This window comes from Meriones unguiculatus, chromosome 3 (genome assembly GCF_030254825.1).
Source record: "Meriones unguiculatus strain TT.TT164.6M chromosome 3, Bangor_MerUng_6.1, whole genome shotgun sequence".
Classification (NCBI taxonomy): Eukaryota; Metazoa; Chordata; class Mammalia; order Rodentia; family Muridae; genus Meriones; species Meriones unguiculatus.
This window is the reverse complement of record NC_083351.1, coordinates 19,697,770-19,723,545: the sequence shown is the minus strand read 5'-3', so window position 1 is coordinate 19,723,545 and position 25,776 is coordinate 19,697,770. Positions and strand designations below refer to the sequence as shown.

The 25,776-nt window shown below is 41.6% G+C and overlaps 1 protein-coding gene across 36 annotated transcripts in view; it reads right to left on the bottom strand.

Annotated features, from left to right (window-relative positions):
• Positions 1–25,776, bottom strand: part of Epb41 (erythrocyte membrane protein band 4.1) — a 143,811-nt gene that overhangs the window by 45,398 nt on the left and 72,637 nt on the right. For all 36 annotated transcript variants that reach the window (XM_060379420.1, XM_060379429.1, XM_060379419.1 and 33 more), the window contains exons 6-11: positions 23,148–23,223; positions 21,639–21,857; positions 13,918–14,005; positions 10,018–10,170; positions 7,009–7,106; positions 6,148–6,320 (exon numbers count right to left, since the gene is read on the bottom strand). In XM_060379420.1, the coding sequence (XP_060235403.1) occupies positions 6,148–6,320; positions 7,009–7,106; positions 10,018–10,170; positions 13,918–14,005; positions 21,639–21,857; positions 23,148–23,223 (807 nt within the window). The remainder of the gene's footprint in view (positions 1–6,147; positions 6,321–7,008; positions 7,107–10,017; positions 10,171–13,917; positions 14,006–21,638; positions 21,858–23,147; positions 23,224–25,776) is intronic.

The following is a 25,776-nucleotide window of genomic DNA, read 5'->3' as shown; positions in this document are numbered from 1 at the left end:
TTTCTTTTAGCGTTTAAAAGAAAATGTCCATGCATTTTTTAGTAAACCTTTGCAGTAAGTTTGTAGGGTTTTTGGTTTATTTTGTTTTATTTTTTGTTTTGTTTTGGCTATTTATTTATTTTCAAGACAAGATTTCTCTGTGTAGTCGGTGGCTGTCTTGAACTGACTTTGTAGACCAGGCTGGCCTCGAACTGACAGCAATCACCTATCTCTGCCTCTCTGAGTGCTAGGGTCACAGGCCACCACCCCTGGCTTGTTTTGTTTTGTTTGAAAGAGGAACTTCTCTCTATAGCTCTGGCTGTTCTGGAACTTTAGACCAGGCTGGCCTCAAACTCTCAGAAATCTGCCTGCCTCTGTCTCCTAAATGCTGGGATTAAAGGAATGTGCCCTCACACCTACCTTTAATATTTCATTTTAAATTTTTATTTAATTAAAAAGTTTTTATTTAATTTTATCATCAGTGTGTCTGTGTGCATGATGTGTGTGCGGAGGGGAGGGTCTACAACATGTGTGTGAAGTCAGAGGATAACCCTGGGCAACTGATTCTTTTCTTCCACTTTGGAATCAGGGATTGAGCTCAAGCTGTCAGGCCTGCAAGCCAAGAGGTTTTACCCACTGAGTCACATCTCAACGGCTCTGATTTAATATTTCAGATAACAGACCATATCATCCTTACTTGAACAGAGACTTTTAGATTTTAATACTCTTATGAAAACTTCACAATTTTATTGTGTACTCTCCTTCCTCTTCAGACTACTGAAGATAATTTATTCTGATACATTTAGATTTGTAAACTGTAAAAGTGAAGCAAAACAAAGGAATTTTTAAAGCCAGAACAGACTGAAAACTGGAAAGTCACACCTATCTTATACATATTACACCAAGAAAGAAATGCATATTATCCCGTACTGATCTCCAGGGAGAGATTTCTCAGAGCACGCCTAGCAAAAGGATAGAGAGCCTATGTCATCTTGCAACAACAGATTTGTGGCCGCCTGCAAGTCCCTGCTGCTAATGGTGCTCTCAGCTAGTCCATGCAAGAGTGGCAGACGGCAAAGCAGACCTAACAAAACAAGCAAAATGACAAAATATTTTTCTCACAGTTGTTTTAAAGCCTCACATTACATGTGCATTCACACCTCCTCTCAAAGAATTAATTCGACGCTGCCTGAAAGCAGAGAAACATAGCCCTTGCTTTCACCATGTGTTACTCTGCCGCACGAATTTGGTTCTAATTTAATACTAATACTGCAGAGCCAAACGACTTATGTCTTCGGCACTCCTACTGTGCATGGGAAAGTAGATACAGATACGAAAACTGTAGACATAGAGCTGGTAATAGTTCAGAAACTGGAAAATACCAGTTATAGTGAACATCCCTCACTAGGAAAAGTAACAAGAAACTGGCAAGACCCAAATCATGAACCTCATGAGTCACCCACAGCGGTGCTGGGGAAAGAGTCTTGGGTTTCCTGCGGAATGCGGAATGTGGAGGGCACTAACTGTAGGCGAGCTGGGAGAGGATACTCAACAGACAGAGGATTATCAATAACTTCTGACATCATACTTCAGTCCTTCCATTTATTTTGTTATGAGCTAATATTATTTCAAGAACATGTTGGGGAAAAACGAATTGTGCACACAGTGGCATACAATTCAACTGAAGGATACCACTCAGGAGCCCTGGAAAAAGGCAATTTTTTTTTTCATTTTTGTAGTAAGGAGACAGAAAACTATAGATCACAATAAATATGATAGGGGTTTTAATTTTTTTAAGCTTTATTGGGATGTAATTTACATATTGTACCACTCGCTCAATTAAGGTATAATTCAATGTTTATTAGTACATTAGTGATTTAGTTTTGAGATGTTTTGGCTTGGGCTGGGGGGGGACTCAGCTGGTGATGTGCTTGTGGGCAGGTTCTCAGCACTACCTAAGGACACTTCTGTAAGCTTCGCCCTGGGTGGGAGAGCAGATCCCGGGAGCTCACTGGCAAGCCAACCCAGCAAACTGGTGAGCTCCAGGTTCAGCGAGTGACTGTCTCAAAAGGCAGGTGGAACGCAGTCAAGGAAGACACTTGATGTCAACCTCTGGCTTCCATGTGCACATACATACATCAACATGTATGTACAACACACCTGCTCAGCCCACGTGTGCGCACACACACACACTGCTCTAATTCAGGGCAGAGCACTTGCCTAGCACGCCTAAGTTCTGGGGCTTGAACCTTTGCACCAGGAAAAAGAGAAATGATAGCTGGCGTTGAGCATTATCACTTCATTTGCTAGCTACTGCAAGACTCTGCAGTCTATATAGAACACTTAACTTTAAAAAGTCAATGGCCTCCATTTGTGAAGGTTCTGATCAGAGCGCTGGTGCTGGCACTCACAGTTTTCATTTATCAGGCCACTGCTGGCTGACAAGACCAGAAACAGACTGGGATGAGGCGCCATTATTTTGTAATTATGAGTATTGGTGCGTGTGTGTGTGTGTGTGTGTGTGTGTGTGTGTATGGTGGGGTGTGTGGAATCCCCTGGAGCTGGAGTTGCAGGCAGTGGTGAGCTGCCTGATGTGGGTGCTGGAAAGTGAACGCTGATTCTCTGCAATAGCAGGGCCTGCTCTCACCCACCAAGCATCTCTCCAGCCCTAATTATATTTTCTAAGGAAAGTGATGGGCTGGGAAAATAGTTTGGCGTGCAAAGGTGAAGACTTCAGTTCAAATCCCGAGAATCCACACAACGCTGGAACAATAGTGTACGTCTCTCACCTTCGTGCTCCCTGAAAACAGAGACTGAATCCCCAGAAGCTAGCTAGCTAGCCTGGTGTACACAGCAACGGCCTTCTGCTGCCCACATGCATGTTGTTGCTAAGCACATCCATACCTGCCCACCCCCACACATGCACATGCATGACTTGTAATAATACAAGTAAAGACAAATAAAAGGAGAGCGAACCCACTAGGGAAAGTCTTCAGCCGCTTAGACCAGTGGCTCTCAGCCTGTGGGTCTCAAACCCTTTGGCAAACCTCGATTTCTGAAAATATTTACATAACGATTCACAACAGCAGCAAAATTAAAGTTATGAAGTAGCAACAAAAATAATTTTATGGTTGGGGGTCAGCACAGCATGAGGGTCACAGTATTAGGAAAGCTGAGAACCACTGGCTTAGAGTAATATCTAAAATACATACTAAGTACTTAATAAATATAAACTATTAGCAACTTTCTTTTTTTAAAGATTTATTTACTTATTATTTATACAGTGTTCTGCCTGCATGCTAGATGAGGACACCAGATCTTACTATAGATGGTTGCAAGCCACCATGTGGTTGGCTGGGAATTGAACTGAGGATCTTTGGAAGAACAGCCTGTGCTCGTAACCTCTGAGCCATCTCTCCAGCCCCAAACTATCAGCAACTTTGATTCTCTTCCTTCTAAAAGGAGGGAAAGGAGCGAAAAGCATACCTAGATCTAGAGGGAAGAAAGCTCAGCAGTTAAGACACTGGCTCTGCTGAGGACCCCAGTTGCGTTCCCAGCACCCACACTGGTCAGCTCACCACTACCTGTAACTCCAGATCCAGAGGACCTAACACCATCTTATGACTCCAAGAGCACCCACACCCATGTGCTCACACCCACATACAAACACACATACATGTAATTAAAAATAAAATAAAGCACTTATATCAGAGGACAGTCCTGGCTTTTGTTTCTACTTCTAACTAGCTTTCTGACTTTGGCAAATTGCTAAGATTCTAAAATTAAGAGTGATTAGGGGGTAGAGAGAAGACTCAGCAATTAAGAGCCCTGGCTGTTCTTCCAGAGAACCCAGCTTCAATTCCCAGCACCCAAATGATGGCTCACCACTGTCTATGGCTCTTATTCCATGGGATCCGACTCCCTCATACAGATATACATGCAGGCAAAATACCAAAGCACATAAAAATTTCAAAAAATGGTAAGAATGATAGCTATCAGTAGACAACTATCTGAAGAGATCAGAAAAAAAAAATGGTTCAATAAAAGTGCAAAGAGAAGCTGCCAGGCATGGTGGTGCACAGCCCAGCACTCAGGAGGCAGAGGCAGACAGATTTCTGATTCAAGGCCTGCTTGGTCTACAAAACAAGTTCAAGGACATCCAGGACTACACAAAGAAATCCTGTCTCAAAAAACAAGAAAAAAAGAAAAAGAAAAAATATGAGTTGGGATGGCTTAAAATAAAATGTGTAACAGGAAAAAAATTTAAAGTTGGATCTAGTTAAATGGTTGAGCATTTGACTGCATAAAAATCTAGGCAATTAATATTAATACACGTGATTTCTGTAAATAAAGCTTTCTAATTTGTTCACCTTACCAAAGAGCATAAACATTTGGGTTTTTAACTATGACTCTGGGAAAGCAATGGCACATCAGGCACAGTGTCCACAGAGCTCTGAAACCCCACATGGTGGCAAGGCCATGATACGTGGTGTCAGACTCGGGGTTTTGTCCATACTCTTTGCATGTTACTATTTGTGAGGTGTCTGAGCAAGTCACAGACATCCTGAAAACAACATCCATTTTCATATATGAAAAATAGCTTTAAAAACTCCTCACACTGAAGTTCAGCTGGAGGTTAGGTGACTCATGGGATAAGGAATGAGCTACCTAGGTATCATATGAACACAGCAAAGGCATGAAGGCTGAATGACGACAAAACAGAAACCTTGTTTCTCTACATCCCAGACTCTGCTCTCTCTGGAGTCTTATCCTAAATGATCAAACCCAGGAGTAAAGTTTTTCTTTTCCATGCCAGTCCCAATAATTTATTAGCAATGCTTTCAGCCCTGCTTTCAAAATGAATCTGTAACTGCTTTCCACTGTCCACCACCAGCTGTCATCACCTCTCACCCACACCCTGGGTCAGCCTCCATCCTGCTTGTGGTTTAACCCAGGGCAGGGGCAGCCTTTACTGCCCAGTGGCCAGACGTAGCAACAGTCAGGGTCACCTCACTCCTCCCAATAGTTTCCAACTGTAACGAAGAGAAATCTAACGGCCTTCCTATGGGCCTCCAGGCCCTTTCATAGTCTGGCCCCTTGGGCTGTTCTGACCACACTTTGTATTCCTCTCCCCCCTGCTCACTAAAATCTACATCTGGGCTGTTCAGCCATTGTCACATGCAGCTTGCTTGATTCTGAGTCAACATCACGACATATATTTCCATTGGCACAAAATGTTCTATGGGACAGGCAAAGCTCACTCCTCCCTTCAGGAATATGTACTGGCTACTCTTTCATCCGGAGTGTTTCATCTAGGCTTTAAGATGGCTAGTTACTTCTCATAGGTCAGCTTTCAACCTTCTGAATTTAACTGGATCCTAAGCTGAAACCGTCCCTCCATCTCCCCTTCCAGGGACACTTTGCACCTCTTTCTCTCATCTTATTTTCATAGCACTCACAGAAACCTGAAGTTATTTTGTCTGTTTCTGTTTCCACCTATGAGATGAAACTCCATGAAGATGGAGGCCATGTCTGATGCCCATAGCAGTAGCTCCAGGGAACAACACTAGGCACATATGAAATGTAAAACAAACAACTGAACAAAGCAAAAAGTAAGTTAAATATGAGTTAATATAAATCTACTGGTATCTATACAATACTGCCCCTGAGTGAAACTTCACTTCTCGTTTTCTAAAGATAGTTTTCTTAACTATGTTTTTGGGTTTTTCGTTTGTGTGTTTTTGAGACAGGGTGTCACTATGTGGCCCTGGCGGCCTGGAGCTCCTGTCTAGGCTGCCACAGAGCCTAAACTGCCTCTGCCTCCCAAGTGCTGGGCGTGCTAGGATTAAAAGCATGCACCCCTCTCCCAGCCTGATTTTCCTAAGTCTGAATTAGACAGTAGTATCCCTTTCACTTTATCACTGAGGTTCTTCGTAAATTGGGGATAGTTGGATTCTTACAAATAATCATACTTGGGTATGGTGGCATGTTTGTAAACCCAGCATTCAGGAGGTCAGAACAGGATACTAAAGAGCTTGAGGCCAGTCTGAGATATAGTAAGCCCTTACCTCAAAACAATGGAAAACAAAACAAAACAAACAAAAACCCTTACTCTTCCTTGACCATCCTCGAAAGACAACAATAATATTAGTAATATCTAATACAAACCTCCATCGAGGCTCCGGGATGCCCGCTTGCTTGCTGTCCGCTCAAAGTGTGGGGCAGGCCTGTCAATCAGAGCACTGGCTTGCCTGGTCTGTGCTTGAGTCCGGCCACTGTACCGAAACTTGGATCCCAGGGCAAGAAATTTGCTTTTGGGGATGGTGTCTGTAGAAGTCAGTCTGGGAGAGAAAGACCATAATAGTTGTGTTACTGTTTTATTGCAATACTTTATTATTGTGACTATAAAACTAAAAATCAAACCAAAAATAAAAACATTTCTAAATTTTTGTGGTTTATTTTAATAGTTAAGAGATTTCTAGTCAAGCATTCCTAATTGTAAGTCTATGTCATATCTCAAGCAACCAGAATTAATTTAGTTGGGACTTGTATTGAAAACATTGTTAAGTCTCTATAGATAAAGTTTTATAGTTTTCAAAAAGCCTGATAGCATTGCAGAATTTATATTACATTCCTGAAATGTTTTCATTGTTTTACAGATACAGGAAGTAGAGACATCCCAAGAAGAAGTCACTTGCTTAAGGCTACAAAGCTATTAGGAGGTGGGGCAGTAGCAACCTAAGGCCAGGACGAGTTCAGCTGCTGTGGAAGCAACCAGAGCCTCTAGCAAGCACCCGGTCTCACTCCTTTCTTCTGTTGTCCCGTTACAGAGCAGGGAAAGGCAGTCTGGAAGTGCTGAGGGATGCTTTCCAACCAAAAGTAGGCGGAACTAGATTCACTTTGTCTTGATTAAGTGGCTCTCACCTGAGCTAAGTAAAATGCCAGCCCTATAGAGAAGAGATTTTCAATAGCAGGTTCAAATAGAAACAAATAATGTACCTTTGAGAAATACTTGAGTGAGAACAATACCTGAAAAATGTGTGATGTTCCACACAGACTTTCCATAATTTCTTAGCTGCTCGGTAACTGGGAAGCTTGAAGCCAATGGTACTTTCATATTGTTCTTGCTGTAAAGATACAAATAAACATAAAACGTAAGTATTATTCAATTATAGTAACACAGAGCCATAGAAATAGGATACCATTAAAGAAATGTTTTTAAATACAAAGAATGCCTAGGGGTTGGAGAGATGGCTCAGTGGTTCCAGAGGACTGGGGTTCAATTCCTAGAATCCACACGGTGGCTCACAACCATCTGTTGCTCCATTCCTTGGGGATCCAACACCCTCTTCTCCGTGGACACTAGGCATGCATGTGGTGCACAGACATACATGCAGGCAAAACATCCAGACATACAATATTTTTTTAATTAACAAAAAGTCACATTATTTTTTTTTTCTTACTAAAAGAAATCTCACGAAGGGAGGCTTTGGCAATAAGGCCAGGAAAATAATCCTATATTACTTACGCATCGTCTTTGTTTTCTAGAGCACACATAATACATGGTATTCTTCTGAGGCATACTTTCATCAACTTTTAACTGTCTAGAAGTGCTTTTCCTTAGTCACATACCTGCATTTGTAACTTTAGATTACTCAAGAAGCAGAGAATGAGACATCCAGCAATTTCTCCAGCCAGCCAATATTATTATGCTTATTGCATAATTATGCATGAGAGTTAAACATTTGTCTCTAACCAAATTTCCTTCCTTCCTTCTTTCCTTCGTTCCTTCCTTCCTCTCTCTTTTTTTTCTCTCTCTCTGTGTCTCTGTTTCTTTTTTTTTTTCTTTCTCTTTCTCTCTTTCTTTCTTTCAGGGTCTCACTACATTACCCTGGCTAGCCTGGCTATGTAAATCACAGAGCTCTGGAATGAAAGGTGTCTGTCTCCTTGTCCAACCCATATTCTTTCATTTCTTAAAACTGGCAAGTGAAAATTACAAGTATTGACAGTGTTCACATGTTTGGTGCATGCACATATTGTAGAATAACCAAATGAAGTTAACTGGCTTTGGACTAATTCATGAGTCTGTGCATGTGCGTGCGTGCGTGCGTGCGTGCGTGCGTGCGAAAAATGCTTAAAAGTCAACCTCTTAGAGATTTTTGTGGGGAAGTCAGGGCTGAAGGTTAAACCCAGGCTGGCACACACGAGTGTACCTCTCAGCCATTTTTAAGAACACATTCTTTTGTAACCTATAGTCATCACATAGTACAATAAGTCTCTGGCACTTATTTCCTTGTTCTTGAATGATTACAAGTGTTTTTTTCCTGGTGCTGCTGGGGTTACTGAAACACATACTTTTGGTCTGGCCTCTGTTTCCACCTGAAGCAAACCTTGTAAGATGGAAAATGAAACAGATTTGCTCTGAGTGCTGTTACTGCCAGCAACAGTATGACTAAACACTACAATTATAATTTTACACATGAAGAAACTGAGGTCAGAGAAGTTATCTGCTCACTCAGCTACAAAATGGCACAACACTGTCCTGTAGCCATAGCACGCCACTCTTCGGAATCCTGCTGTTCTCAAACAATATGAGCAAGAATTAAGTGTTTTCACTATATACTGGAAGTTGAGACTTCAAGGCCAAGGGCTTCCCATATCATTTATTACTATTTCTGTGCATGTGCTTTTTAATGCCTTCCTGTATTAAAATGAAAGCTGGTTGAAGAATGGCATCCTTTTACTTACTGTTATAGTTCTAGTCCCTAGAACAGTCACTGACACAAAGAAACTATTTAATAAACATTTCCTGGTTAGCTGGGCATGGTAGCGCATGCCTTCTAATGTCAGCACTAGCAGACAGGGCAAGTGGATCTTTGCGATCCAGGCCAGCTGGGGCTACACAGTGAAACCCTGTCTGAAAAGTTCTCTGTTCTTACGAGTCCTGGGTTTGAAACTTTGAGAGAAGATACGGATAGGCACTTGCACAGGTAAATGATTTTGGTATGAAACAGTGCTTCAAGGCACATCCAGAATTGCCAGGCTGAGGCAGCACCACTTTTCACCAGCAGATGGTGATAGACACACACAAAGCCACCTTCCATTGGCATGAGGCTTCTCTCATTCCATCTTCAAACTGACTGGGACAGAAAAGTCCTTCTTCTTGAATGTAAGGATGCCTAGCTTCCGATCTTTCCAGAGTCTCTTGTCTAGGAAGTGGCAGAGAAGAACTTAGAGCTTGTAAGAAAATGTCCCGGGCTGGAGAGAACTCGGTGGCTATTGGCACACACTGCTCTTACACTGCTCTTACACAGGGCCCAACCTCGGTTCTCACCACCATGTCGGGTGGCTCACCTCCAGCTCCAGGGATTCGGTGTCTCTTGCCTCCTGCGCAACCACACTCGTGCACACATGCCCAGTCACTCTCTCTCTCAAATCTCCAGGGCAGCTAGAGCTACAACAATAACCCAAATGGCACCCAGGAGACAGAGGCAGGCACATTTCTGAGTTCAAGGCCAGCCTGGTCTACAGAGTGAGTTCTAAGACAGCCAGGGCTACACAGAGAAACTGTCTGGAAAAATAAAAGCAAAACAAAACTTTAAAAATTAACTTCTACTAATTTTCTGCTGTACCATGATAGCTTTTCAAAATAAAAGCTAAAACTAGATGGGTGTATCCTGAAATTTGACCACCAATAACTAAGCTGTTTTTGTTTTGTTTTACAGGTGTTAAAGACCGTTCTCATGTGGCCAGGCTTGAAAGTCCTGGTCCCCCTTTCTCCATCTCGCAAGTGCTAGGATTAGCTACATGAGTACTTCTTAGATGACATAAACAGTAAAGAAGGAAGGAATGTTTCATTCATTCATTCTACAACAAGGTTTTTCTATGTAACTCAGGCTCACCCTGAACTTTAATTCTCCTGCTTCAGCCTTGTGGATGACCAGTACAGGGAGTGCGAGCATTTACTACCATGCCCAGCTAGAAAGGATGTTTCACTTTATGTTTGCTTTGGGAGAAAAGAGACTTAAATGTGCATACCTCTCCAGGCCGGATCTTGATGAAAAAGCTGCTACGTTTGTAAGAAATCTTTAGCACTTTGGGCCAAGGAAAGCGGTTAATTCTCAATTTATCTTTGTAAACCAAAAGGCCACTGGAGCAGACTCCTAGGATGATATCCACTCCCTCCAAGTCCTGAAAAAGAGAAGCACCGGCATTTCACTTGAGTGAAATGTTTAACACGTTATTGCCTGTTTGAAGAGATCAACAACCACAACCAGTTACAAAGTGTACAAGAAAGATAAAACTTAAAGCAGTCACCAACCACTGGAGTGTTCTGTCTAAATTAGGAGACAACCTTAGTAATCCTGCCAGGCAGCATGGTAAGTTATCACTATTAGGCCAGTGAGATGGCCAAGCAGATAAAGGCATTTGCTGCCATGCCTGACAACCTGAGCTCAAGCCCCAGAATCTACAAGGTAGAGTGAAAAAACTCCCACATTGTCCTCTGATCCTCACACACCCATTGTGACATGTACATGTTACTATTGTATAAAGTTAGCATAGGAGATCTGACAGTAAAAAAGTGATGTTAAGTATATTAACTTCTAAGCACTATTCCTAAGCCTAGAAAGGATACAATATTAATGTACCTAATTATTAAGAAAAATTAAAATATTAACCATCACATAATTCAAGAAATACAAACTGATCATGTGATCATTTATCTAGTGAAGTAATCAAACCCACAGTTAAATGCTTCCAAAGTTAAATGCTTCCTACTTTTTCCTAAGAATGACTATAAAGAAAATTATTACCTAACTGTGTTATATACAAGAATTACAGAGATAAATCACATTCAGCTTCAATTCAGTGACTACACAGCTGAGAGTTTACCACGAGACACCCTCTTACACTTTTAAAGCCAACACGTTACAACTATCCTTTTTTTTTAAGTTTAAAAAATTAATTAATTGTTAATTAATTATGGGCGGGCACACACCCGCCACAACTTAAGTTCTGTGGGGTCGGAGGACAACTTGCAGGAGTTGGTTCTCTCCTTCCACCACGCGGGTCTCGGAATCGAACAGCCCCGCCAGGCCTGGCGCCAGGTCCCTTTACCCGCTGAACCAGCTTGTGAGCTTGCTTTCTCTTTGATGACATTATTTAGGGGAACACTTCGCTTTGCAACATTTTGAAGGTGCACATGCTATGTGGCTGCATCCACGCCCGACACCAGTCTTCCTCAAGAAATGAGACGGAAACCTAACACACTTGTCCTGGAAGTGCTCCTGAGCTGATGCTCTGAGATCCTGACAGCGCGACACGGCTTCATGGGAGCCAGTACCCAGTGCAGAATGACCTAGAGCATAGCGATGGCTCCAGAAAGCCATGTGACTGTGCAATGAAATTTTACTAGAATGAAATTTTTACTAAATTTTAACAGAATGTAAACATAGAATCATAAGACATTCAGGGAAGGAGAATCCTAAAAATCATCCACAGGTCCAAGAGAGACCAGATGCTTGAATGTCTGTTTCTAAATTTCTACCAAGTGATTTTTTTGTGCTTAGTCTGGAATAAATAGAGTGAAAGAGTTAGTTCATTATTCTCTAAGATAAGTCTATCACATCTTTGAAGAGTTCTGCTAAACCACTTGTCATTCTGAGGTAAAATGTAGATTTTCTTGTAGTTTCCATATTGATACATTATATATAGCAAGTGTGGGGGGGGTTAAAGATGTATTTATTTATACATACAGTATTCTGCCTGCATGTGTGCTGACATGCCAGCAGAGGGCACCAGACCACATCATAGATGGTTTCAAGCCACCATGTGGGTGCTGGGAATTGAACTCAGGACCTTTGGAGAACAGCCAGTGCTCTTAACCTCTGAGTCATCTCTCCAGCCCCAAGTTTGTACTTCATTCCTGGACACCATCGTTCAATCTCTTCAGTTCTGAAATTTCATTTATTTGAAACAGGGTCATATGTATCTCAGGCTGTCCTCAAATTTCCTATATAGCCAAGAAAAATACCAAACTTCTGATCCTCCTGCCTCTATTTCCCAAGGAAGGGCTACAATCACACATGAGCAACAATACATCCAAGTTTATGTGCTGGGGATTGAACCTAGGACCTCATGCATGCTAGACAACCGCTCTACCAGCTAAGCTCTAAATACCTCTATTCCTTTATTCCTTACTGGGCGTGGTTTTGTCTACATTACCTCCGGATCACCCCTTGAATCCTTTCTCTTGCAATCTTTGCAACACCCCTAGCCATTTTAGTAGCCACTCAGTAGACAAGCAACTTGAATTACTTAGGCAGGCCTGTGATTAAAGCTTAAGCTTCTGACTTTCCTAACCCAATAGTTCTCAAAAGAGCTACGGTGCATCAAGTGTGCAACTCACTCGGACAGTTTTTCATGCACACTGCTGAGTTCCTCCCCACTTAGATCCTTAACTCTGGGAGGGACCGGAAACATTTATTCCAGCAAGTTCCTACATGATGCTAAATGCCACTGACTCAGAGGCCACACTTAGAATCATTGGCCCTGGGGAATGGTTCTGATTCAGGCTTTGTTAGCATTATTTGGAATGGTCGTTATATCTGGAGCTTCTGAGCCAGCCTATAAATCTGGGCAGAGCTCTGCAATCTGCATATTTAATAGACACCCAGGCGATTCTTAGGGGAATAACGCTCCCTGTGAAACCGAAATATCCCCTGCTGCCTCTCTGGATTTTCAGATGTAACTTTATTTTAGAAAATGCAAGTTATTTTCTCTAGATATTCATATTTTTACCTTTACAATGTTTTGGTTGCAAAATTTTTATGGTGAAAGTAGTAAGGGGAAATTGGATTGATATCTAGAATTTTAAAAAGAATAAAATAAAAATTATCCATTCAAGTTGGACACGATGGCACAGGCCTTTAAACCTAGCAGAGGCAGAGGCAGAGTCAGAGTCAGGTGGATTTCTCTAAGTTCAAGACCAGCCTGGTTTACATAGCAAGTTCTAGGCAGGCCAGGACTACATAGTGAGGCTCTGTCTGTAGCCCAGGCTTGTCGTGCACTCTTAACAATCTTCTTGCCTCCAGAGAACTGTATCACAGCTGTGATCTATCACACCCAGCTTCCCTTCCCTTGTTCCTCTCCCACACTCCTTTGCTTCTTCTCTTTCTTTCTTCTTCCTTCTTTTCCTTTCTTCTCCCATTGAGAGAGTCTTACTATGTAGCCCCCAGCTAGTTTTCAGTTCTTAAAATTATTTATGTCTCTGGGTGTTTTGCCTGCTGTGTGTCTGTGTACCACATGCTTGCAGTGCCCAGGGAAGCCAGAAGAGGGCATCTGATCCCCTGGAGCTAGAGTGGCTGATGGTGAAAGCTGCTGTGAGAATGAAGCACCAGTCAGTCTTCTGAAAGGCAGCCAATGCATTTACCACAGAACTGGCTCTACAGCTCCCAGACTAGCTTTGAACTCAAGATCCGACTGCCTCCCTTTTGTCATCTAGTGCTGAGATTACAGGCATGTTCCACCATACCAAGAACTGTTTCTCAGGAATGTTTTAAAATACCATAAATAAACCGGGCACAGTGGTCCACGCTGGTTATTCCAGCACTTCAGGAGTCAGAGGCAGCTGGATCTCTGTGCGGCCAGCCTGATCAACAAAGTGAGTCCAGGACAGCCAAGAGAAACCCTATCTGGAAAACCCAAAAACCAAACAAAAACAAAACAAAAATGGCCAGCCTGGTCTACAGAGGGAGTTCCAGGATAGCAAGGGGCTACCCAGAGAAACCCTGTCTCAAAAACACCTAAATGAATAAATAAAATATCACAAATACATGTTGTTAAGAGGTATAAGATAAACAAGTATACCATATATATTAACAGGTCTATAATATATGCACATACATACATGTTAGCAAAGACCAAAATTATCACTACCTTTGCTTTATGAAGATCAACTCCATACATGGACAACTTTTTGGCATTCTCAAGAAATTCCAAGTCAGCCTGAGCTGGAGTCATGGACCTTTGACAGAATAAAAATAGAAAATTCAGTGCTAGAGAAGAAAAATTTATGGTAACGACTGAATATTCATCGTACTTTATATAAACACACACACACACACCAACATGTACATATCTTTGAGTCCTCAAAGTAATTATGGAATGAGAATCTTCTCACTACATGAGTCTAAATAATTGAAATATGCCTTAGAAAATAAAATTTTAAGAAAACAAAATTTCAAGCAAACTCTTAATCAACTGTCTCCTTCAAGCTACCTCATTCGGAGTTGTGCACCCTCTCTTTAGCCTTTTTCTGTGTCACGCATGATCTCCTCCTACTAATTTTCTTGCCAAAGAGATGACCAAATTAAATCCTCAGTACAATTTACACGATCCTCTTAGCTGCCTCTTTTTCTCTATACCCTGAATTGAGTTATTATGGAAATTAAACTGGAGGGCAGCTGATGACACTTAACTGGAGCTCTTAGTGGGGGTAGATTTGATGAAAAGAAATTTTCTGGTAACAGATGGTGTCCTGCCCACTGATCTCAGCAAATAAACTGGCTAATAGAAGCGCACTAATAATGGGGCTGTTTTCTGTTATTAAGATGTCTTCACTGTCAGGCATATAATGAGTTAGACTTGTTTGAAAACACTCAGTCTCACTGTCTAAACATGCACTGTGCCAATCTCTTCTTTATAACTTTCTTCTCTTTTGAAGAATGTTCTTGAGCCGTTCTGTTAGCTTTCAAGACAAAGACATCACTCATAATGCTACACAATTTGGACCAATTACGACAGTTCACAGTAACAACAAGGCAGCCAGCTCCCCAAGGAAAAGCACAGGGACAAGCAACTTTCCCCTAAGACTGCCTGGAGCCATTGAAGCAGCAGGGGTCTCTTCACTTAACAAGGAGCCAAGCCCATCTGTCTTTACCCTCATTAAAAAGAATAAAGGATTTCTTGGAACAATAACCACCAAAAGGAGAAAAAAAAAATCATGTCGGCTAAAAAGCTCTAAAGCATCACACCTGAATTTATCAATTGAAAGTGAAAACAAAGGGGTGGGATCTATATGCAAAGTTGTTCAAAAATCTCAGCAGCTCTTACAACTGCACATATCCTTCCATGTAAGTGAGATGCTCTTCCACTTGGGGTTATTTTCTGTTACTTTGTTTGTTTTGTTGTTGTTGTTCCTATTATCATATGTCGAGAAAGAGGTTCCAGATCACCAGCAGACTAAGAAATCAGTAAGAGGCAGGGGGTTCTAGTCGCATCCTGTGAACTGGAATCCTGATTCCTGCCCTTAGAGTCATGCCTACATGTTTTCAGCCTCCTCTACAAGGTCAGAATCATAATAATGTCTGTCTGTACATCATAAGGATAACAATGATTTTTTTGGTAAATACATAATATGTGATTATCAAGATCAAATTAGTTGTGAAACTGTGATGTAAACTGTAAACATTTATTGAAACTTTAGTTTCCTAATCGTTCAGTGGCCCATCTACCTACAGATCATAAAACAAAATTACAAAAACAATCTGGAGGCAGATACAGTGGCACACAACTGTAATTCTAGCCCTTGGGATACGGAAGCAGAAGGACAAGGTGTTCAGGTCAGCACGGGTTACATGGGAAGCTGTCAACTCCTACCCCCACTCCAAAACTCTTCTTTTCTTAAAGAGAGAAATAGCGAGGCATGGTGGCATCCCAGCATTCAGCGAACAAAGGCAGGAGGATCTCCATGACTTCAAAGACATCCTGGTTTACTACATATCGAGTTCCAAGCCAGGCAAAGCCACACAGCGAAACTTCATCTCCAGAGAGATGAGGGTGTGGAGGGGTGGTTAGATCACTTAAATTCATACACAAATTTTAAAACGTTAACTAAAACACACAACAGAAGCCTTCCCCTAGAGCTACGAAGATGACTCATTGCATGTTGTGCAAACATGAGGCCCTGAGCTCAAATTCCCTGTAGCTACAGTCAAGGCCACACCTGGCAGTGTGTGCCTGCAATCCCAGTGCTGAAGAGGCAGAGATACAGGAGGATCCCAGTCTTCCTGGCCAGTTACTGTAGCCAACCAGTGGGCTGCAGATCCAGTGAGACATCCTGACTCAAAAACTAAGGTTGAAGGAGCTGGAGAACTGGTGCAGACAAGGTTCAGTGGCTAGAAGTGTTTACTGAGCAAGCATGAAGACCAGAGTTCAGATCATAGTGTCCATGTAAATAAAAGTAAGATGTCATTCCACGCACACCTATAACCCCAGCACTGAACAGGGCAGAGGCAGGAGGATTGTTGGCACTTGCTGGCTGCCAGCCCAGCTGAAAAACAACAAAAAACATGAGCTGCACGTTCCGTGAGAGACCCTACCTCAAAGAAACCAAGGGAAAGATGATGAAGGAGGGCACCAATGCCCACACAGGGGCCCACTCATCCACTCATGAGCACATACACACACACACACACACACACACACAAACACACACACACACACACACAAAGGTGGAGAGTGATGGAGGAAAACATCCATGCTGCTGTCGGGCTTCCACACATGCTCACACATGCATATGTTATCTGCACACATACACAGTTAACAATTTTTTCTATATTCATTTCTCAACCGTAAGGGACATCAATTTGAATGTACATATTCAAACTACGTATCTAGGTAACTGTACTTCAACACTGTGGTATGAGGAGGAGTAAAAAGGGATCTTTGAGGCTTCATTCTTCAAACTATTGACACTTGACATTTGATTAATGCCAGTGCTTTTAACCTCTGAGCCATCTCTCCAACCCTTAATTACCATTCTTACATCATCTATAATGTAAATGATTTCCCCCCAAGCCATAGTAAATTGCCAATCTAATGACCCCAAGATTTCTTAATACTTTTGTATATACTTCCTACAAATAAGGACAGCCTTCTACATAGTGTCAAAACCAGGAAATTAACACTGACACTTACTGCCACATAACCCTCAAACCCTATTGACCAAGCTCCGCCAATTGTTACAGAATGATCCAGCTGCAGAGCATGTGTCTTTAGTCTAATCTGGTAGGATTCTGACTCTCGGGCTTCAGGCAAGTGCTCCACAGTGAGCTGTATTCCCAGTCCTGGGGCCATGTGTCTTTAACAGGAATATCACAGAAATGGAGCTGTGCCTGCACTGCATCCTATCATGTGTTCATCATTTCAATTTCTCCCTTCACAGACGATGTCCACGGTATCGCCAGGCTTCTCTGAGATTCTTCGTTATCTCTTTGTAGCTATTAGGGATTTTATGGACATTCTTTTCAAGAAATATTTGAGTATCCTGCCATCAAACTATTTATTTATTTACCATTATGGATTCACAGACTCCAGGCTGGATTTCTTGTTTGCTCTGGTGCTCCTCATGCTAGGCAAGTGCTGTGCCACTGAGCTACATCCCCAACCCAGAGTCTTATTTTACTCAATGCAATATAATCACTTATCTTGCATACCTACTTTCCTGCCTAATTGCCTGAGATGTGATCAGTGGGAGCTTCTACAAGGACAATCTATGTCCTTCTAAACATTTTTCATCAATGTTTTTCGAATCTCCTCCCAGCACAGTGCAGAATTAAAGTATGCCAGTATTTATGTGTGTACCTATTTACATCTGTGTCTATAACCATCTGTCTATATACTGAAATCTTGATTGTGCACTGAAACCTCCAGTTTTAATGCAATACCAACAGGCTCTTTTCTCCCTTTCCGTAATTTGTATAACCTTTACTTACAAATTATCCTAAGTATTTTACCTAATTTGATCAATCTATTTTTTTTTAAGATTTATTTATTTTATGTATATGAGTGTTCTATCTGCATTTACACCTGCCAGAAGAGGGAATCAGTTCACATTATAGATGGTTGTGAGCCATGTGGGTGCTGGGAATTGAACTCATGAACTTTGGAAGAGCAGACAGTGCTCTAAACCCCTGAGCCATCTCTCCAGCCCCGATCAATCTTTCTTTCACCCAGTATAATAACAAGCTCTCGTTGCAGCCTCCAAACTCTCCCCATCAAGATATCCTTCTCATCTTCTTATCCTATTTTGACTTTGAAGTCACCACTCTCCACTGCGATCCACATCCAGATGCCCTCCTTCCCTTACTGGGGTTTTGACTAGTTAAGACCATGTTAGACCACTTTGGACTCCTTCACTCTGAGCGCCCATTTAGCTGACCCCTGCATTCTGTCCAGGCCTTATCCCCACCGGGATGCCTTCCTTTTCTGCTTGTACTCTGAATCCCATCCCCAGTGCCCATGACCTTGTGGTGGTTGGAATGAGAATGGCTCCACAGGCTCATACTTGAATGCTTAGTCAGCAGTTAGTTGAACTGTTTGGGAAGGATGAGGAGGTGTGGCATTGTTGGAGAAGTTCTGTCACTAGGAATGAGCACTGAGGTTTCAAAAGCCCATGCCAGTCCCCCCACCCCCTCCTGCAGATCAGGATGTAAAGCTCTCAGCTCCTTCTCCAGCACTATGTCTGCCTGCTTCCCACCATGATAACAGTAAACTAACCCTCTGAAACTGTAAGCTAGTCCCATTTAAATGCTTTCTTTTGTAAACACTAAAAATTTACTCAAATACAATGCAATATCATTACTATAATCATTAATAAATTAAAGCATATTTAGTGGTCTCAGACATTAGTATCTTAGGACACATAGGCCCAAATGTAGTAAGTAAATTTTGGTAGCTAGAGAGTTGGATCAGCAGTTAAGAGTGCTTGTTGCTCTTGCAGAGGATCCGGGTTCAATTCTCATCACCAACAGTGGTTTATAACATTCTGGAACTCCACTTCAAGGTGAATCAACACCCTTTTCTGACCTCCATTGGCCCAAGTCATGCACACAGTACATACACATACATGCAAGCAAAACATTCATACATAAAATAAATACATCTAAAAAAACTTTTAAAAATAAACATGAAGCCATGTGCGGTGGTACATGATTATAATCACAGCACTCTGGGAGACAAACGGAAGGTGGATTGCTGTGAGTATGAGGCAAGCTTGGTCTATAAAGCAAATCCAGGACAGAGGAAAAAAACCCTCTGATAGTTCTCATTAAACACACGGTGATCCCACAAGAGCTGGGAGACTCAAAAGAAGGCTGCTACATGGGTTATAGACTTTAAACTCCTTATTCCTTATTACAGGTCAGGCGGGATGGCTTACTGGGTAAAGGCACTTGTCATTGGGCCTGAATACCTGAGGTTGATCTGACTCCTGAAAGCTGTCTTCTGATTTCCACACAAGCACAGTGGCATATACACACGAGTGCACACACACACACAATCAATTAATTAAAATACTTATTATGGTTTTCATGACTGAGGTCATGAAATAAGACCTCAGGGGCAATAAAACAGAACCAGGTAAAAGACTCTTATTTGAAGCATCCCAGTCCATGTCCATCTATTAGAACAAGCTCAAAGAGGACAGGACGACTCAATAGCCAAGCAGAATACTTGTGGCTAGCACAGTAAACTCCTGAGACCACACTGTCCATTGCTCTTTGACCAATGTAAGCTTTTAAATCTTAACCTCTGAGCTATTTCTCAAGACCAACTTGTTTTTGTTTTTGTTTTTTCAAGAAAGGGTAGCCCTGGCTATCCTGGACTCTCTTTTTGTAGACAAGGCTGGCCTCAAACTCACAGAGATCCACCTGCCTCTGCCTCCTGAGTACTGGGATTAAAGGCCTGCACCACTACGACTTTAAAACTGGGCTTCCAGACCCACTTTTAAATCTTTGTAATACACCTTATTCAGGATGCTATGGCAATGCAATGTACACCAATGCCAGGATTAGATTAAAGCAGTTTGTGAAATTTAGTTAGAGTAAGTCATTCAAATAAAAAATGTGTGTTTGGAGGAAGAAATACAATGGGGGGGGTCACTTTAGTATTAGGTAACAATCGCTGGAATTTTACTATGTGAAAGACATAATAGTATTGTATTTTATGTTACACACACATTTCCTTTTCTAAACTTACCCATCGTCTCATTTCTTCCAATGTAATAATCTCAGTCAAGGAATCAGATCAGAGAAATTTTAAGTGTATCAACTGAGATAACAGGGCCAAGACAAAACAGAGGCAACTTGCCTCAAACCAAGGTTAAGACTTGCTCTTGTCCATGATGCATCACTACCCAATTTTATTTTCATAAAAAGCAGCAGAGTCCATGAATTTGATGAATACTTTGTAAAATACTTTCCAAGGTACCACAGGCCCTGAATACACAGTGTGCACAGAACCCCAGTTAGAAGCTCCTGCCTAAGGATCTTAAGGCGCCTAACATAGAATGTGTTTAAAACCTGAAGTTAAAAAGTTAAGGCAATCAAGAAAGTGGACACGGGCAAAGATGATCAATCCTCATTTAGAAAGATAAATGGGATGTGCATTGAACGTATGACAGGAGTCTACCGCAAAAGGCATCTGAAAGACTCTACCTAGCAGTGTTTCAAAACAGACACTAAGACTCATAACCAAACCCTCGGCAGAGTGCAGGGAATCATATGAAAGAAGGGGAGTTAGGGGTGCTGGAGAAATGGCTCAGAGGATAAGAGCACTGATTGCTCTTCCCAAAGGTCCTGAGTTCAATTCCCAGCAACCACATGGTGGCTCACAACCATCTAAACATGAAATCTGGTTTCCTCTTCTGGCGTGCAGGTGTACATGCTAACACACATTGCATAAGTAATAAATAAATTTAAAAAAAAAAAAAAAGAAGGGGAGTTAGTATGCTATGGAAAGGATAGAAGCTCTACAAGGACCAAATATATCCGGGCACAGGGTCTTTTCTGAGACTGACACTCAACCAAGGACCATCTATGGATATAACCTAGAACTTCTGCTCAGATGTGGCCCGTGGTAGCTCAGTAACCAAGTAGTTTTCCAAAGTAAGGGGAACAAGGACTATTTCTAACAGGATCTCAAGGGCAGGCTCTTTGACCTCCTCCCCCCACCCCCCCAGGGGAGGAGCAGTCCTGTTAGGCCACAGAGGAGGACTTTGCAGCCAGCCCTGAAGATACCTGATAAAACAGGGTCAAATGAAAGGGAGGAGGTCCTCCCCTATCAGTGGACTTGGAAAAGGGCAGGGAGGAGACCAGGGAGGGAGTATGGGGTTGGGGAGGGAATGAGGGAGCGGGATACAGCTGGGACACAGAGTTAACAAAATGTAACTAAAAAGAAAAATAAAATTAAAAAAAAAAAGTTAAGACAATAACAGTAAAAGCTACCATTATTGAGCACCTACTGTGTGCAAGGCCTTGTGATCAGTGTCCTCCCCCATTTGTACTATCTCATTTAGTTTTTACCCTACAATGGGATGTCTGTTACTTTGATAACTAACAAAAACAGCAAGAAAAATTTTCAGTAAACCTGGGCACAGAAACAAAAATAAACTTCCATTATCCTGATTAAAACAAACAAACAACAACAACAACAAAAACCCTGAGGTTCAGAGGGCTTGAACAATTTTTCCAAAGTCAAACAATAAAGGGAAATGAATTCAGGGTGACTCTTCCTATGGCAAATACTGAATCAATAAACAAGTCAAGGGTTAAAACTCATGGCCAAAATAAATACAGAATATCTAAAGACATGTTCACCTGTATGACTTATGCAATTCCATGACCTTCTCCTCAAGTTCCTTGGTCTGATTTGGAGCCAGTTTAAAGTCACTAACATAATCAATGCCGTGGAGTTCTGGGTCATAGTCTCCCAGCTCAGACTGGATGGTGTAAGAACCCAGCAGGGCTAAGGTGGCAAAGGAACACGGCAGCCGCCCAGCAACGATGTCCTGCCGAAGCTGAAGACACAGATAGTATCTACATCCAAAAACAAAAGATGTGGATGGTTTAGTAACAACGGAAGAGTATAATATCAACAGACAACAAAGAAGAACAGGGCGGGGTGGGAGTTGGGGGGAGGAAGAGAGAAGGAAAAGGCTAAGGAAAGACAACATGATAACAGTTCAGTAGAGGATACTGAGTACGTGGCTATTTATTGTAATATTGTTTCTTCCAAAAATATCTGAAATACTTTCATAAAACAAAAATACTGTATGTTGAAGAGTTGGAAAGCAGCTTAGAAAAAAGAGGAAAAGCAGGAAATCTCTGAAGGAGGTAAAGAAACTAGTATCTTATTGCATACCTAATACTAAGTGTGTGTGTGTGTATATACACATATATATATGTATGTGTGTATGTATGATTTATATATGCTATATATAAATACATAATTTTTTCCAACATTTTTATTCTGTATGTGGGTGTTCTACCTGCATGTATGCCTACGTACCATGTGCATGCATTGTCCGTAGGGGTCAGAGGAGGGTGTTGGATTCCCCGGTACTGAGGTTACAGTTTTGAGCTGACATGTAGTTGCTGGGAATTGAACCTGGGTCCTCTGGAAGAGTGGCCTGTACTCTTAGCCACTGGGCCATTGCTGCAGCCCTTCCCTCATTTCAGAGAGATGAAAAACTGAATGCCCAAGATTGTAAATTCCTCAGAAGTCAGATCATCAGTGGCAAAAGGAGGCTCAGGGAGTAGTCTCTTGGCAACCCCTCAGCTCAATTTAACGAAGACTGCTGAGCGTCGGCAAGGGAGAGGGCTCCTTGATGACGTCACGGACATGAAAGTGCACAGTGGTACAGTTCACCATACAGTACTTTGCCATCCTGTTTTCTGTTCATTTTTTTATAAAATCAAATAAAAATTTTTCATTAAAAATTTAGTAAGTTGTTTTTATATAAGATTTGGTCAATAAATTAAATGAGCTCAAAAGACAGGTCAGTTCTTTCGGAAGTTTAAAGGGAAGATAGTTATGATTGGGATTTTGCTTTCTTCAACCCTCTGAGGAATGCAGGACAGTTTGGTCTTGCCCTCGGAGGTGGCTTAAGAAAAGACCCGCCCACTATGTGATATACTCAGGGCTGGCCACTGTCACCTTCAAGCTTTTAGGCTCACTTAAGTTTTTGCAAGCCTGCTTTGAAGAGACCAGAAACTCTGTATTTTAGACTAACCACTTAACGTTTTTCTTCTGTCCTGAGTGGGAAAATTCCCAGAACTTACAACAAGAATTACGGTTATTTATTTAACTGCTGACCAAGTATTTACCTTGTTATGTCTTCTGTTAATTGTGCTGGGTCAGGTGGATAAAACTTCACATTAAATGTAAAATTCCAAGGAACGCCTATAAAAATAAACACAGGAATTTTGTTTTTATGTCTAAATTTCTGATTGGGAATACTCAGTTTTCTTTCTTTCTTTTTTTCTCTTAAATCTTTCCACATATTCATTTTTTTGTGTGTTAAAAAAGTCTAAGTAGCTTAGCTAGCACCTGGGAAAGCTAGAAGGTCTCACTTTTTGTTCAGCCTCAGCACAGTCTTTACTGTCATGGATCAGAACCACACAGGCAAAAGCAGAGGCAAGAACAATCCCGCAGGCTGACCTGTTCAGAGCTTGTTTCAGAACTGTGATTTATATTCTGCTCAGAGACATCAGAGGTCAATGGGCACTCTTTTGCAATTTTGACAATATTTATATGTGATTTGTCAACATTATCTGAAATAAACAAAGGCTCATTTGCACATATGTGCACACAATTGAATGGATGTAAAAGAAACAAATTTAAGATAAAATAAGTTCAGCAAAATAATATTGTTTGAGGAAGCTGGGTAAAGGCTGCCTATGAATTTTTATACTATTCCCATTTAAATTTTCCAAAAGTCTGAAATTATGTTTAGCATTTTTATTAATAGCTTTAAGGATTTATTTTTCTGTGTATGTATGTGTGCACACACACATGTATACAGCTGCTCACAGAGGCCAGAAGAGGTTATTGGACCCCATGAAGCTACCTTACAGGTGGCTGTGAGCTTCTGGACATGGGTGCTATCCAAACCAAACTTAGGTCCTCTGAAAGAGCAGCAAGTGCCTTCAACTGCTGAGCCATCTCCCCTTAGTTAATGACTTTTAAGCATGCCTTTCTGGGGTTGAAAAGATGGCTTTAGCAAGGATGAGGTGGTAAATTTAAAGCTCCAGAACCCATGCGAAAAAGCTGGTCCTAATAGCGTGTGCCCATAACCCCAGCACTGGGGGGGGGGGGGGGGAATCCCTGGAGCTTGCTGGCCACCAGCCTAGTCACAGCTTCAGGAAGAGACTGAGCAAGATGGAGAGTCACAGAGCAAGACCCAAAATTTTTCTCTGGCCTTTGCGAGCAAGCACCACCCCCAGCACACACGTGCATGTGTACCACATACACACACATAGTAAACTTTAAAATGTCTTTCTTCTGAGTGGTTGCAACTCATTTAAATAGTCACTATGCCAGGATCTTGCAAAGGTGAAAAAAGACAACTCATATTCTACTTCCAAATATTCTACTAAACGTTATTTCCAGGCATACATCCTAAGTCAGGGTTTTGGTTTATTTTAACTATAGGTTACAATCCATTGTAAAACATTTTGGTGGAGGAAATATCAGCACTTAAAAATATGAAACATATAAAAGAAAACATCAGGCTTCCATTCACAGGAAGGGTTAGGAACTGTTTGCTGAAATTTTCTTTCCGGTCAGAGTAAGTTTCAAAAACGATATTAAGAAAAGTTACATAACTTATATAACATTCAAAGGATTTCAATATAGCCATATTTTTAAATAATAAAAACCCAGAAGTAGCTGGACGCAGTGGTGCACACCTATAATCCCAGCATTCAGAAAAGCAGAGGCAGGTGGATCTCTGTGAGTTCGAGGCCAACCTGGTCTACAAAGCAAGTCCAGGACAGCCAGGGCTACACAGAGAGACCTTGTCTCGAAGCAAACAAACAACAACAAAATACAGAAGGAAGCCAGGCAGTGGTGGTGCATACCTTTAGTCCCGGCACTCTGGAAGGCAGAGGTGGGTGGATCTCTCAGTTTGAGGCCAGCCTGGTCTACAGAGTGAGTCCAGAACAGCCAGGACTATAGGCGTGAGACACCACACCTGGCTACTTTATCCTACTTTCAAGAATCTGGGTTGGAGATAGTTCAGTTGTTAAAGCAGTTCCTTCTAAGCCTGAAAACCTTGACTTGCTTGTAAAGACCCACCACAGGAAAAGGTCAAGTAAGTATGGCGGCACGCTTCTGTAATCCTAGTGCTGGGGAGATGGAGACAGCACATCCCTGAAACTCACTGGCCAGCAAGCTTCAGGAATTCCAAAAAACAAGGTGTACAGTACCCAAGGAATGGGACCCAAGGCTTCCCTCTGCCCTCCATACACAGGCACATACCTGTACACAATCACTCACTTACATACACATATCAAAATAATGTATTTATAGACACTTAGCAAGTACAGAGATATATTCCCAAATGCAAACATGAATGCAGTAGGAAACTAAGAGTAACTCAAAACACACAGAAACACAATTGCATATATATATATATATATATATATATATATATATATATATTCACATATATAGTATACGTGATATTTTTTAAAAAGTCAATGAAATATAGATGGATGGATTGATGGATAAATGATAGACAGAGATATCAACAGATTACAGATATAGATGGACGGACGGACAGATGGATGGATGGATGGATGGACAGATGGATAAACAGATGGATGGACAGATGGATAGACGGATGGACAGAGGCAGGCAAAAGATACAGTCAGTGCTCTGATATATAAAAACGATGAATTGCATATTTAAATAGACACAACCATGGTTATGTGTTTACACTCAGACTTGTCT